This window comes from Dysidea avara, chromosome 1, assembly GCF_963678975.1.
Source record: "Dysidea avara chromosome 1, odDysAvar1.4, whole genome shotgun sequence".
In the NCBI taxonomy this organism is placed as follows: Eukaryota; Metazoa; Porifera; class Demospongiae; order Dictyoceratida; family Dysideidae; genus Dysidea; species Dysidea avara.
The window spans coordinates 43,021,278-43,036,121 of record NC_089272.1 but is presented as its reverse complement, the minus strand read 5'-3'; the positions used below and the strand labels follow the sequence as shown (position 1 = coordinate 43,036,121).

The 14,844-nt window shown below is 36.9% G+C and overlaps 1 protein-coding gene across 1 annotated transcript; it reads left to right on the top strand.

Moving 5' to 3' along the window:
• The first annotated feature begins 3,438 nt into the window (after positions 1-3,438).
• Positions 3,439-13,761, top strand: LOC136250444 (uncharacterized). Its single transcript, XM_066042653.1, has 6 exons — positions 3,439-3,536; positions 6,288-6,359; positions 7,238-7,591; positions 8,385-8,696; positions 10,605-10,874; positions 12,367-13,761. The coding sequence occupies exons 2-6, from the start codon at positions 6,290-6,292 to the stop codon at positions 13,563-13,565; spliced, it is 2,205 nt and encodes a 734-aa protein (XP_065898725.1). The 5' UTR covers positions 3,439-3,536; positions 6,288-6,289; the 3' UTR covers positions 13,566-13,761.
• Positions 13,762-14,844: the final 1,083 nt, after the last annotated feature.

Here is a 14,844-nt window from a genome sequence, read left to right as displayed (position 1 = left end):
GATCATCAATTCAAATCTTGGTCACATAGCTGATAGCATCACTAGCAGATTTAGTTGTGGTGGAAAATTATCTCTCAAAGGGACTGTGTCATTAGCCTACAAAACTGCAATACCTGGTGAAGAAGATGCTCGACATTGTACCTCAACTAGGAAGGCTGCTGAAGTGACGTGGCATACTGTAAAATTTCCTGGTGAAGACCAAATGGCAGTTTGTAAGCTACTTGGTGCATGCACTGTTTATGATACCAGTGTTGAATACAAAGGGGAGGGTATGACAGGTAAAAACTACCACAGATTAGCTCCTAAAGATTTTATGACAACGTTTCAACTTTGTAATACCTCGATTCTAAGGAAGATTGGATTAAACAACCCAACTTGTGTTAGTTTACAAGCAGAACTGTACGAGTTGACTATCTATGCACCTGGTGGCTTTTTAAAATATCATGTTAATGTGTCTCAGTCTGAACATACATTTGGTAGCCTCGTGGTTTGTTTACCAACTCAGTTTAGTGGTGGAGAGCTGGTCATACGTCACCAGAAGAAATAAATAAAATATGATTGGTCATCTCATGCCTCTGATCCATTGAGTGGTTTATGTTGGGCTGCTTTCCTCAGTGATAGTGAGCATGAAGTTCTTCCAGTTACTGAAGGATATCGAGTCACCCTCACATACAATCTCTACTATTGTGCTGATATCAACAGACTTGGTATTGACATAAAGTTGAACCCATTCTACAGAACACTTCAAGTAGCACTTAGTAGTCCTATGTTCATGCGTGATCGTGGTGTACTGGGCTTTAACACTCATTATTCTTACACATTCAATTTGCTGTGGGCTGATTTGTTTGCTAATGTCAACTTCACTGCGGACAAAACAGAGATACTCACCAAGCTGCAACAGTACCCTATTGAAGAATTCATAATCAAATCTCTTGCCACTCAACAGTTTGATTTAAGGAGAGTTGGTATCAGTGGCTCTGACATGGAAAAGATACTGCATGCTGTCCCAAATTATTCATCGTGTCATCGAAAATTGAAAGGTGCTGATTATATCATATTCAACAGTGCACGTCTACTTGGTCTCCCTGTTCACATTAAGACATTACTCAAGGGGGGAGGATTTGGGATAGCTGGGAATTTAGGACTGAAGAATCCTGATAGCTTTCAATGTAATGGAGGCTTTTCGTTTGACTTAAGTGAAGAAGAAAGCATTGAATACAGGTTGTTTGGCTCTAATCTTTGCAAGTGTACACATTAGGCTATTAGCTGGTGTCAGGAACCACAGTACAATGAGCCAGCTGGAGTTATTGGATGTGAAGCATATGTACCATATCTTGATAAGTGGAACAAGGGTGCATTTATTTTGATAGATATTCCAAAATGGGGTAAAAATTGTGAACATTTAGTGACACCGAGCATTATAGAGCAAGGATCTGCAAAACCCAGGCCACCTGTGAAGATACGTGATAATGTAGAGGCTTGTTTTAAAGATTATAAATGTTAGGATGTTGACTAAAATCTGTATCCCTGTACTTGTAGGCTATATATATACTGTATGTATCATGTATGTATTTTTTAACATTGACATATGCATGCACAAATAAATACTGATGGATGTAATTGTATGCAAGTTGTACATTTTGTTTCAATATTATATGTTTTTCTAAAATCTATTATAGAAAGTTATAACCATACTTTTGGTATAATAATCCTTGAAGTTGTTTGTGGAGCAGCATCAGCACTAACATTGTGAGCCATTCATTGACATTATTTGAACAAATGTAGCACTCATCACTAAGATCATGCACATGACACTTGTGTAAATAAAGCTAACTCTCTTTTCAAAAACCACATTGCATGAGTAGTATACATAGTTTTGGTATGTAAACAAAACTACATACAGTATAGGCTCTGGGCAAACTTATAACGATGCAATGATTTTGTTCACATATGTGCGAAAAGGGTCTACGCACATCCAATTCTATGAAGTTGGAAGACCATAACTTAGTGTTCAAAAAACATAATATTATTTTTCCAATCATTCGGCTGTGTTGGTACTCACTGCTGACCAAATTTCAAGTCATTAGCTCTTTGGAATCTGAAGGTATAGATTGTAAAAGTTTGTGTGTGGTAGGAAAGATACTGTAGCTCGGAAGACTTGTCAGGTTTCTATGCATGGATGCATCTATGGTGTACTGTGTGCAGAGCTAACACTATTCGAATCCTCCATGCACAGTTGCTGAAGATGAAGTCTAAAATGTGCAGCACTATGTCCCATGCATGGAAACACTTTGCCTGCTAAGAATATTTTGTAAATACAAGAAATGCACACTGCCTTCTGTATGTCTGCTTTAGGCTCATAAAATAGCTAGCTGAACTACTCATGACTATCACTTATCCCTATACAACTCTTGCTAATCTACGTACAGTAGAAAGCAGTATGATTTAGACATTTGTGCATAAAACCACTCTATATCTAAATTTTCAGTCTGAAACATATAAAATAGCTTTAGCTTCTGACCCCATGTACCTACTGTCCTGATGTAACCCCCCCCCCTCCCCCTTCTTTCCAAACCCTGGATCTGCTCCTGATAGCAGTCAGTTCTAGTAAAGTTATATTATTAATTTATATTTTAAAGGAACCATTTCTAGGACCATTGTAAGTTGTTCCAATGACCTGACAATGCATGCAGGTCATGTTAAATCATTTGTTAAACACTATGCTGATCATGTCTAGGTCTGCATCAAATATGCCAGAGTGAGCATAATAGGCTGGAGTACTGTGCCAGCATAATTCTAGCATATTAGGTAGATATTTCAAACTGTGGAACTTAATTCCATGAAAATAGGTCGATACTCCCTAATAGAGCAGTCAGTGGAAGCTACAAACTGCAATAGAGTTGACTTCGTAATCCAACAACCTCAGCAAAATTTATGACTCCAATTATTATTATTTATTATTATTATTATTAACACTTTACAGTGACCAGCACTGAAGGTCCACAGCAACATGTGCTGCAGCCTTAGGATTACCTAACCTAATTGAGAGAGGTTTGACTGTATACATGTAATTACGTTTGTATCTGTGCCTAAAATACTCCATAGTGGTGTAATTTTTGAAGTGGATGTGAGTATAGGGTGTAGTCTATATATATATATATATATTTGATTTTGCAAGTGACTTTGAGATGATTCATTCAGTTACATAACTATATAGCTATAGCTTTAGCTGTTTCCTCTGGTACAAGTGTCATTATGCACAACTCAGAACAGTCATATTCCGGCTTGTTAAAACAATTCTGCTGGTTACTTCTGTTGCCAGAATATCTTGCAGATCACATGGCGGTTTTGAGAATCAAGTCTGCAAGCAAAAAATTGTGCGAGTTAAAAAATTCGCATACCTCGCAAAATTTGGATCGCGCGCATACAATCCGCTGTGTTTACATAAGGGGCGTGTCGCCAATCGATGTTCTGCGTTGTGCAAAAGTAGCTACTCATCTTCTGCGGTATATCTGGGCTGATCAAAACTAAACCAGGTGAGACTTGTTTATTTTGCTATTATGCTGCCGTACAGATTGAGTAGCAATAGCTGGCTACCGTACAAAAGAGCCACTAAGATAGTTAAATGTTCAATTTGCTTTTGAATATTTTAAGGCTGGTACGAGTGGTGGATGCCGTTACTGTGTTAGTTGGCAAGCTGTTCCAAAGTGTAATGGCACTTGGATAAAATGAAGGCAGTGGATACTGAATCGAAAGTAGGTTCTAAAAGCCGTACTATTGAACCGACAGTAGCTAAAACTTTAGACAAAAACTGAAGGCTTCCAAAAAAAACAAAAAAAACCCACAAAACTCAGCCGGTACTCGAACCCTGAAATGCTGGTGCTTTATGGGGCTATGATTAGGCAAGCGTGCTAACCACTGTGCTACCGCTGCTAGCTACCCACCTCCCCTATAGCTACTTTTCTATCTTATAAATGTTACTCAAGTAGTGCAGGGGAGGATCCAGGAGCTGGCAAGGGAGGGGCACAAACAGACTAAGTTGTAGGTGGTTGGGATAGCAGATTTTCTTGCAGCAAATAATCACCTTTAAGTAGTGTTTATGTGTGCTAATTGGCTAAGGATTGGTGGCCAATTATTGAAGATATATATACACCTGTAATTGTGTATGGGTTACTGTTAGGTAAACTGTGATATACCACAGGTGGATTCCCCGTTTAATGTTATAATATATATACTTTTATGGGATTATGTTGCATGGCTATGGGATACGTACGCTTGTTTGAAGCATACAGATGGGGGAAATTTGGGGGAGAGGGGTAAACAGAGCGGGGGATCATCACCTAAAAGCAAGAGAAAATTGAATTCCTACTTTAGCCATGCTGGGTAAATTAATGCTGCCTACTTATCTCAGCTCCTTGTTGGCTTCAGACTACATTACATATCATCATCTCTTTGATGGTGGTTTTTTGGTAGGTGCATAGGGCTCAAAATGGCAGTATTTTTGTTTGCTTCATATTATTGCTTTAATGCCATCATTATTATATTGCTTGCTTCCTGTCCAGATTGAGGCTGAAAGGCCTGTACACTCATTCTTTTACGTACGTGACTGGGTCTGGGAAAACTGGTCTTATTGCCTATGTCAGCAGATTCGATTTTTCACCAAGAACACGAAGCTACATGAATAAACTACAATCAAGACTTGAGTGGTCTGCTTTTGCTGGCTGCTTTTCCCAAGCAATCCGTACATGCGGTGTGGGGCTTGTGGTCAGCTTGAGGATGGCTGTATGTGGCTGAACAGCTCTATGGTGTTGAATAAAGACCCGTTCTGTAAACTTCCTTTCATTTTGAGATCTGAATGGCCCATAACTTGGCCTATTTCATCCCTATGCCTTTCTGTTCAAAATTTTAAACAACTTGCCCCTCCTTCCAGGGCCCCACTTCCCTTCCCTGTTAGAGCTCACCTGATACTTGGTTTAAAATCATATAAAATTGTGGGAAACTTAGTTACTGGCTACTTGTACATTGGATGCTCTGGAAGGTAAGGAATTGGTGTAAAGCATGTGAAAATTTGGTACACATAGCTTTAACTATTGGCGAGCTACAACACACTAAATACAGTACTTAAAACCGGCATTTCTCAATACTTTTAAATAGGTGATAAGACCGGATTTCTCATTCTGGGTCACATATATGCAACAGGAGATACAACAAAGTATACAAAATTAGTTATCTATATATTACAGCTGATTTAAAATCAATTTCCACATTACCACTCATAAGATTGTTCCAGTCATTTATCACCCTAGTATCAAATAGTTGACAAGACATAAAGAATGAGCAGAGGGCTTGAGTGATTTAAAGAATATTACCTCTAGTTTGCATGCTATACATGACTGCTCTGTTAAAGTATCTTGATCTTGGAGGTGCAGACTGTGCAGTGCATCCTGTTGAGCAAGAATGGAGGAACTCCAACTCTTTAGTTACCTCTCTGTTTATATGCACAGCTAGATACATTTACCTTGACACTCGGTCATTCTGTGCCTTCCTCTATCATGAAATGGGGCATTCATGTGATTTAATTAAAATGTTGTGCAGCTACTTAAAAATTGGTGCGGGAAGTGATGGGAAACAAGGAATAAAATAATGATGGCCTAACGTTGTGGTTTAACACTATGAAATTGCTACAGTATAAAAATAGTCGAGGACAGTTGTGTTGGTTGAGTTATGCTTGGTCCTCAATAAAAATACAAACAAGTCTGTTTACATAATTTTACCAGCTGGCTACATCACCACCTGCACTTTGTCACATGTCTGGTTGCCCTCTATTATGGGATGAATGCTTAGATGGTATGAACAGGTGGTATTAAAACTGGTATGACTTGAAATATTGTGGTTGACTAGTAATATCAGTACTTCACCCAGCCCTAATTGAGACCGTTGTTGTGTACATTACATGTGGCTTAACTGCTTTTATAATTGCCTGCTGCTATGCTGCCAACTGCTTTCCTTGCAAGGAACATGCAATTATGCCATCAATTATCTCTGCCCAACTTGTTATTCCAATCATAGACACTTTCACCTTCTGTTTTGATGCATGCATTTATCAGTATTTACAAAATTTTAGCAACCAAAATTGATTTTACACAAAATATTCTTGCAAAATAAATCAAAATTAATTGTGGTAACTGTGTGTCTTGTGCATTACTTTTAATGTATGTACGATAAATTTATTTTATTGTATGTGCACAGACAAAAAAGCTTAACATGCATGTTGGTATCCACACTAGATATGCTGCGTTTACTATGTACAACCATCTGTGCACTTCTAAGTCACCAAGTAGCACCAGTTTCCAGTCAGTGTAAGTTATAAGAAAAAATATAAGTGTTGCATGTATATTGTACTGTACATGTAGAGTATTACATGCCTTTACAGAAATCCCTAAATTACATTACTTGCAATAAGTGTTGTTAATAGTGTTATCAAATAGTACATTAGTATATGCTGTTTAAGTAGGGATCCCTCAAAAGTGACGCGCACTGCCTAAAATGTTGCCATTAAACATCATCCTAGAGACATCTTACATGATGAAAATCACATTTACGGAATAATTTTAGTCCATCTACTGTAACATCAAATTCAGCATTAAAAACAAGAAGGCATACTTACAGACTGCTGGATATAAAATTTTTTAAAAATCACCAGAACTCAGCCTACCTGCCTGCCAATGATAACAGGGTGTGTCATCGTGATCAATTAAATGGATTGTTAAGAGGCATGATCTTGGTGCTTGACTGTTATTAATCAACTAAGATTGCATTAATAGTTGTGGTCTTTAACGGAGAAGCTAATCTGTGAAATTAGTGAATAGTGTGGTATACCATAAATTGTCGTCAAAAAATCATGGCTGGCTGTATTGACGAAAATTAAAACAACGAATTATTTTTAACTATTATATATATATGGATAATTCGTGCATGCAATTATTAATGTACAGCTAGTTATTCCGTCAAAAAATGTTCGTCGATTATGCAAGCGATGAAAATATGTAATGTCGACATTTTTATAGACAAAAATTTTCTACGTCAAAATTTTCCTGATTTATGGTAGTAGCAATTGTATGTGGTATATGGTACTGTATAACTGCTCCAAAATTAACATGACTAACAATTACAGTATAATACAGTATATGTGGATTTTGTAATTTTGTGAAATAAACCTGTTCTATATACCATGTAGTGATAATTACAAACCATCCTATGAACATCACGGTGTGCAGTGGAGATACTGCCAATATTTCTTGTGGGTTTAGTGGAGCAGTACCTCAGACTGCAGTACCTAACTGGAGGATTATTAGAAGTGATAATGATAGTGTTATCAGTGATGAGATTATCAGGGGAAGTGATATCGAGAGTGAAGATGATGATGGTCTAGTGTGGGTACCTGACCTGACCAGTGGATCTAACAATGCTCCAAATAGTGTACTAGTAGTTGGTCCAGTGGATGAGACTTATAACCAGTTGACATATCAGTGTATCTTTGCAACGACTGGCGGTAATATATCAAGTAGTATGGGAACAATCACAGTAGCTGGTAAATTATGTACTGTATTGTATAACTTTTAAAAGATATACGTATTACACTGTACAAGTATTATATTGTACTTTGTGTGGAGAATAAAAGTTCTGAAGTGTGCTGTATTTTCTGTACATTACCATTAGCTGCATAACTATACTGTATGAGTCATACAGTACAGTTATATAGCTAATTGGGCAAATACAGTACTAACAGTTACAAAGAAAATTTATGTAAAGAACGTTACGAAAATAACCACACTCAGACATCAAGATTGATCATGTGCATGACATTGTAAATCACAAATACTAGTCAAACTGATACTACTAGTTTGTTCTATGACTAGAAATAGATTACACAAATACTTACTGATAGTTTGATTGTCAAAAGTTGAAGCAGCAACCCACACAGACAACACAATGGACCACATGTGTGACGTTATCAACTAATCCTACCAGTTCATTCTACGATAACTGTATGACAACTTACTGATAGTCTGATTATCAAAAATTGAAGCAAGTAGGGTACTCAAGAAAATCGCCCCAAACAAGATGACCAGGAAGTATAATACAACATTTATAGCACTCCCTTTGCTTATATGTACAACAAATGCAGCACTTAAAGATGTCTCAGGGTAAATACAACACTTGTCATCATCTCATGCTGTATTGGCCTCTCGACATACCCCCTTTTGCTGCATTTTCTATACACACATGTGGTGGTGCTTTAACTATAACATACATTAAAAATTTGTGTTTAATTAAAAGCATATATAATATATATTTTAAGTGTAGTAATTATTTCCTTTCAGGTCCACCATCCATTCTGTCTCCTGGTGTTTACTATGTGCGTGCTAATGGCTGTTTGAATGTCACTATTTCATGGGATTCAGCTACTAACAACTCAGTATGTGGGCCAGTGTTTTATGAAGTGACACCACCAGCACCAAATTCAGTAGTGACAATAATATCACACTCTGGTGAAGCTTTCTACACTCTTGATGCATTTAGATTTAATACGAGGTATAATATCACTGTGGTTGGTAGAAATGATGCCGGTGTTGGAGAACACAGAGTAATATCGTTGTCTACCCCACTACTTACTGGAGGCATTTTACCTCAAGGTAAACTATACTACAGCACAATATAAGTACATTATTGTTGTGTAGTAGAGATTTATTCCAAAGACAACAGCTCCCCAAAATGCTGTTGTTAAAATCAGCATGCAAATGACCAAACATATACTGTCATGGATGAGTCTTAGTAGTTAGTATACCTATCAAATCTAGCATTAAAGTGATTAAAACCCTTACAGAAAGTGTAATAATGAATTTAATGATCACCACAACCCATTATTGGTCTCCCCAACAGCTAACCTGCATGTCTGACCACAGTTGAAAGGTTAGATGCTAAATGATGCATCATGCAAAAACTATTTTTTGTTACAATATCAATTTTCCTACCCTTTGGAATTCTGATTTCTGTGCCTTTTCTTTACCTTTCATCTTCAATCTTACTATATAGTCATGCAAGTCATCATCTTACAAGGTAACCACATTGAGGTGCTAATTTATTGTACTGACACTTTTCATGTAGGTGCTTTTATTGATGTCATAACATATCCATATCAAAACAGCCAAACTGTGAATGAAAAGCCCCCTCCAAAAAGCACCAGGGATTTTTAAAAAATGTTAAGTCAAAGGTGGCAGCCAAAATGGCCACAATGTTGAGTCATTTTTTGCAACTGTTTCTTGGTTGTCACCTTGGAATTTTTTTAGATAATACCTTTCGTTTATAGCTTGGCTGTTTTCGCATAAATTTCATGTAGTTTATAAGACCATAAAACCAATCTGTGGCTGAGTTTAAGGTTTGTTTTCAGCCACTTTTCTTCTCATCCATACAGATTAGACACAATGATGATTATTGAAGTCAGCTTTAATGCAAAATGGTGTGCTTTGGAGAAAGGGCCGTGGAGCTATACATGCATGAAAATTATGTTTTTTCTTCCTGTTAATATACAGTACCGATGCAACTTTCTTGTCAGCTACCATGTGTCTTGATGTGTTCATTTTGACCTCAGTGTATTCCATCCAAGTCTAGGGCTAAGTTATATCTGCACACAAAGTGAATGTTGTTAGAACTGATATACAGACTAACTGTGAGAAACTAATTGTGCTTGCAATAATCTATCTCACTTCATTCCAGTTGTTAGAAATGAAATACCGAACATTTTTCAGCATGTGAGAATCAAATAACCACTTCTTTCATCGCTTAATTACTGTGTCAAGTTATAACCACTCTCTGAGAAATTCTGGCTTTGAGCCCTGAGGGTGGGCTTGAGTCTATTATACTTTGAAAATACAATACAGTAGTCCTGCTATGCTTTTGAACAGTACTCAAAAATCAAGCCTATTATGCCAAAAACTAAATCAAAGTTATGCTCAATAGCTGGCTGTTTTATTAGACAATCAGCTTTTCCTGACTGCTGTATTACAGTAAGTGACTGCTTTATTAGAGTATCTTCTTTGAAGTGTAAATAATCAGAAATAATCACATCACACACTTTCTTGATATGAAATGCAGTAACAATATGTACTTTGTTCACATTTTGTCACATTTGTGGTGTTCACATTGCGGATTTTAATTAAAAGACTTGAAAATTGTCTGATAATGCTTGATGCTTTTGCTAGCGCTTTCTACTCAAAATTATGCCAGCATAATTGGCCTGAGGGTTAGGAAACTGAAAAGTGTTGATCATCAACAGTACTAGCTTGCTTAGTAATTCCACATCATATCTAAATGCCTTCATTGAGTTTCTATATGTATAGTAAGGGTTGAAAAAACAACATATTTTTCATGCACACTTTCTTCATATCATTATGTGCTTGGCCACAAGTGTTGGCTCATACCTTCTGATCATCATTATATAAGGGTTGACAAACATTTTACTACTCTCATGGTAACAGTTAAGTTACATACTTCAGTCTGTAACTGTGATTATTTTGGTAAACTGAGATTGCATTTTTTCACAGATGTAAGGAATCTAAGCATCACTGAAATAACTCATGATACAATCGTTGTGATGTGGGATGCTGTACCTGATCGTTGTGTTATAACTTACAATGTGACAATATCAACTGCTAATAGACATTTGATTGATTCTTTTGTCATCAGAAGTAACCAATTTACATTTATGGATTTGATGAGTAACACATCATATATTGTTACTGTGTTTGCTGCTAACCAACATGGTGATGGAAGAACTGCCACAATAAATGTCACTACTGGATTAGTACCACCAAGTATGTATATACATGACTGTGTATTCAAATGTTTTTTATATATGCACAATTGGGTAAAGCTTGTAATCTTCTTAGTACTACTTGGTAGTGGCCACTTTGGTACAGTGCTGCTCAAATACAGTTTTGCACATGGCTGTCCACATAACGCATGATACTAATTTGTGTGTAGTTTTGAAATTTATGCATGAAGAATTAAATTGCATATTGGCTATAAGCTAGATCATGGAATTGTGCTACTCTCATGTAAGCATGCCTACATGAGTGTAGGCTAGCAAATGTACCATGACCTCTTTGTATTATTAAGCATCCTTAAACTATTTCTTAATTGTATAAAATTAATGTTTTATCTCTGTAAGATGAACCGCTGGGTAAATCACCTGACTAGGGGTTCACGTAATTATCTGCATCTCGAGAAGTGACTTTGAGGATAAAATAGTGAATTCAAGAATATAATTCATAAACTATTTATTCTATTGTATAAAATAATCATTTCATAATAGTACAAACCATAATATGTGTTGTACATGCAATCTCCACTGTAATAAAAGCTAAGTCAACACATTTTAGAAATTCTCATCTCCAGTGGAAACTGCCCCTACCTACCTTAAGTAACTATACAGCAGGATTAACATAAACTGAATCACAGTCTACAGTATTAAAAATAATACAATGTGTTAAAATATTCAAATACAAAACATATCATGTGACTACACGCTGACTGTGGCAATTAATATGAGTCTGTGACACCACTCTCCAGTGTCCCATCTTAATGGTCTACGTGTGTACTGTAGTTGTATAATTCAGTTCAGAGTCGTTCTTGTAAAGTGCACTACCTGTGTACCATACACATCACGAGTATGGAAGTGCTGGTTCATGTGTGTAGCAAGTACACGAAACCATTCTGCTTGTACTTGTTACCTGAAGTGTTACCACACGTGGTATGCATGAAATACATGAATGTGTAGGTACATTTGAGTGCTACTGTAACTATGCTTGGTTCAAAAAATAACAATAAAAGTGTAGTCATATTGCCACTTATTTTTGATTTTAAAAGGGGCTCATTTGATAGTTCTGCTTTTAAGCACGTGCACTGTATTGCACAATAATGACACTGCTAGAAAAGTGAATGCTGAATGGATGAGGACTTATACCCACGCTAATGTGTAGCACTGTAATTCACTTTATTTTTGAGCAAAAAGTTTTCATGATAAACTTTTTGTATGATTTATGTGCATGACTGCTCTATTAGAGTATTTCAATCTTCTGTAAAAATTTCATGCAAAAAATTTTCATATAATTTTTGCATACAAAAATTAGTTTAAAATTAAAAAGCATAATATACAGCAAAGTAGGAATCCCCAAACCAAAAGGGCACCAACACAATTCTGTTGAAGGTACAGTATGTCCTATAGAGAGATTTGTCTTACAAATTGTTTTTGTTGTACATACTTCCTACATGCAGTATTTATTATAATTTTCTGCTTTTTTATAGCTTTGTCACCTACTCGTACGCACAACAAGGAGGATGATGATGAATATGACCTCATCATACCCAGGCTGATCCTGTTTGTAGTCATTCCAGTTGTGATTGTGTTGATACTAATAGTGGCTATACCTGTGCTGAGTTTGTGGGTGTGGAGATTGTGCAAGCTGAGACAAACGAAAGATCGACTAACAATAACAGAAGCTGTTAGGACAGGACACGATACATTAGAACAGGGTAGATTCACTCGAGGAACATTTCATAATACCTATGTAGATACATCATTTTCAGTTGTTGACCAAACTTTACCTCAATCAAAGCAAACATCACCTGGATCCCAAGCATCACCATATGTGCCAAGGTCTCCTGCCCCAAGGTCTCCTGCCCCAAGGTCTCCTGCCCCAAGGTCCCCTGCCCCACCACCACCTACTTCACATCAACAGCAGCAACCACCACCACCACCTCCACCACAGCCACTTCCACTACCTGAACTACAATCAAATGCACTAGGGTCAACAAGTGAAGACGTAGAACTTCCTTCAAATATACACATTATTGGCAATAGGACATCAACTTTGTCTGGTTCTTTTGATGTGTTAGCTGCTGTTACTGCTGTGGAGGCTAAAAAGAGGCATAGTACAGTTAGTGGTGATGGCCCAAACTCAATGAAAAGAAGTAATAGCTCTGCATTTCCTCAATGGGAACGACCTACCACTCCTCCCCCACCACCTCCGCCTACTACTAATAGGGCTCCAGCTATTCTTCCAAAACCAAACTCTCTTAATAGGCATCTGATGGGTCAGCAGCCCTCTGCAGCTACCGAGGATGATCAAATCGATGAACCACTTTATGAACCAATACCAGGTGATCGGCCAGATGAATATGTAGCTATGACAGATCACCAAACTACAGATTGTGGTGATGACCTATATGACGACGTACACAGCATACATCAATCACCATCAACTAGCAATCAGTATGGCACCTATGATTTTCCTAGCACATATCCTAACTTGCCACCTTATGAAATCACAACTTCTGTTCCTCCTCCAAGACCTCCTAAACCAAACAGTAGTCAAAATCCCCTTGATCGGTTAGTACAGGAAGAAGACCCTCTAAATCAAGCAGCTGAGCTTGACAGAGAAGTATCTAACTTAAGTCAGATTGATGCCACGTATGAAGTACTACATTTAAATGACAGCGATTAACACATACGTACAGACATAAAATAAATAAATGTATTTGGCTTACACGGTTGTTTGTAATAATACATTTGCATTTACACATACAGTACATTACTACATAACATAATATACTCATGCTGGTACACATGCAATTATTTTGTATAATAGTTTGATTTTTACTACATGTAACATGTTACTGTACAATTACAAATTTATCATTCACCAGAGGCTTGTCACACCTGCATGTTATTAATAGGATAACAAAACCTGATTTTTATTTATTTATCCGGTTCTAATGGTGCAACTGCACCCATTCTGTTTTTTCATCCTTACATAACACCGCAAAACTAAAAATTTATGCAATGAAATTTTCCTTCATCGTAAGGCAGTCTAGTCCTCTGACATATCTGAACGATACCCTTGCAAATACAACACCCGTGGTATTTACTCCAAATTTCACTGTTACTTATGCTACAGTATTTCAAGTTAATACCATACTAGTTGCATACACATTACGTTTACATATACAATCTCTACTATGGTGCTGATCTTGACGTATTTGGAATTGACATCAAGATGAACCCATTTTACAGAACACTTCAAGTAGCATTTAGTAATCCTCCAGTATGTTTATGCATGATGGAGGTGTACTGGACTCATTATTCTTACACATTCAATTTGCAGTGGGCTGATTTGTTTGCTAATGCCAACTTAGAAAAAGACTACTGTGGCGTTGCTCCATTGAAAGTTAATGGAACTATAATTGTCAGTGATCCACTGGAGAAAGCAGACACTTAACAACTACTTTAGTTCTGTTTGTGTATATCAAAGATGGTAGTCCAAGTATGTCATGCCCCAATGAAAATGGTTTTGCAGACATGCCACCTATCAATGTAGACAGTGATGGAATCTTTAAACTTCTTTTAGTCCATACCAAGCAAAGAAAATAATTATTTTAATGATCTTTACTTATTGTATGGACTTAAATGAATGCACCACTTGAATTGCATAAACATAAATGGATACTCAGATGTGATGCAGGTGGTTCTCAGTTGGAGTAACCAGTTAGGTAGCCAAGCTTTAATACTGCTAAAGCAATGTATAGTGGTGCATTGAAAAATTAGGAATCTGAAAAAAGCTATGTATCCTATAAGCGCATACATTCTAATTATCTAGAATATCATATGTGACCAGATTTTACAAAACCAATTCAAATCACATGTCAGGCAAAATCACCACTCTGTGGACAGCTTGACCCTCAGCTTTACTCAATCTACTTGAGGCTAGTTTTAACAGACGTCTT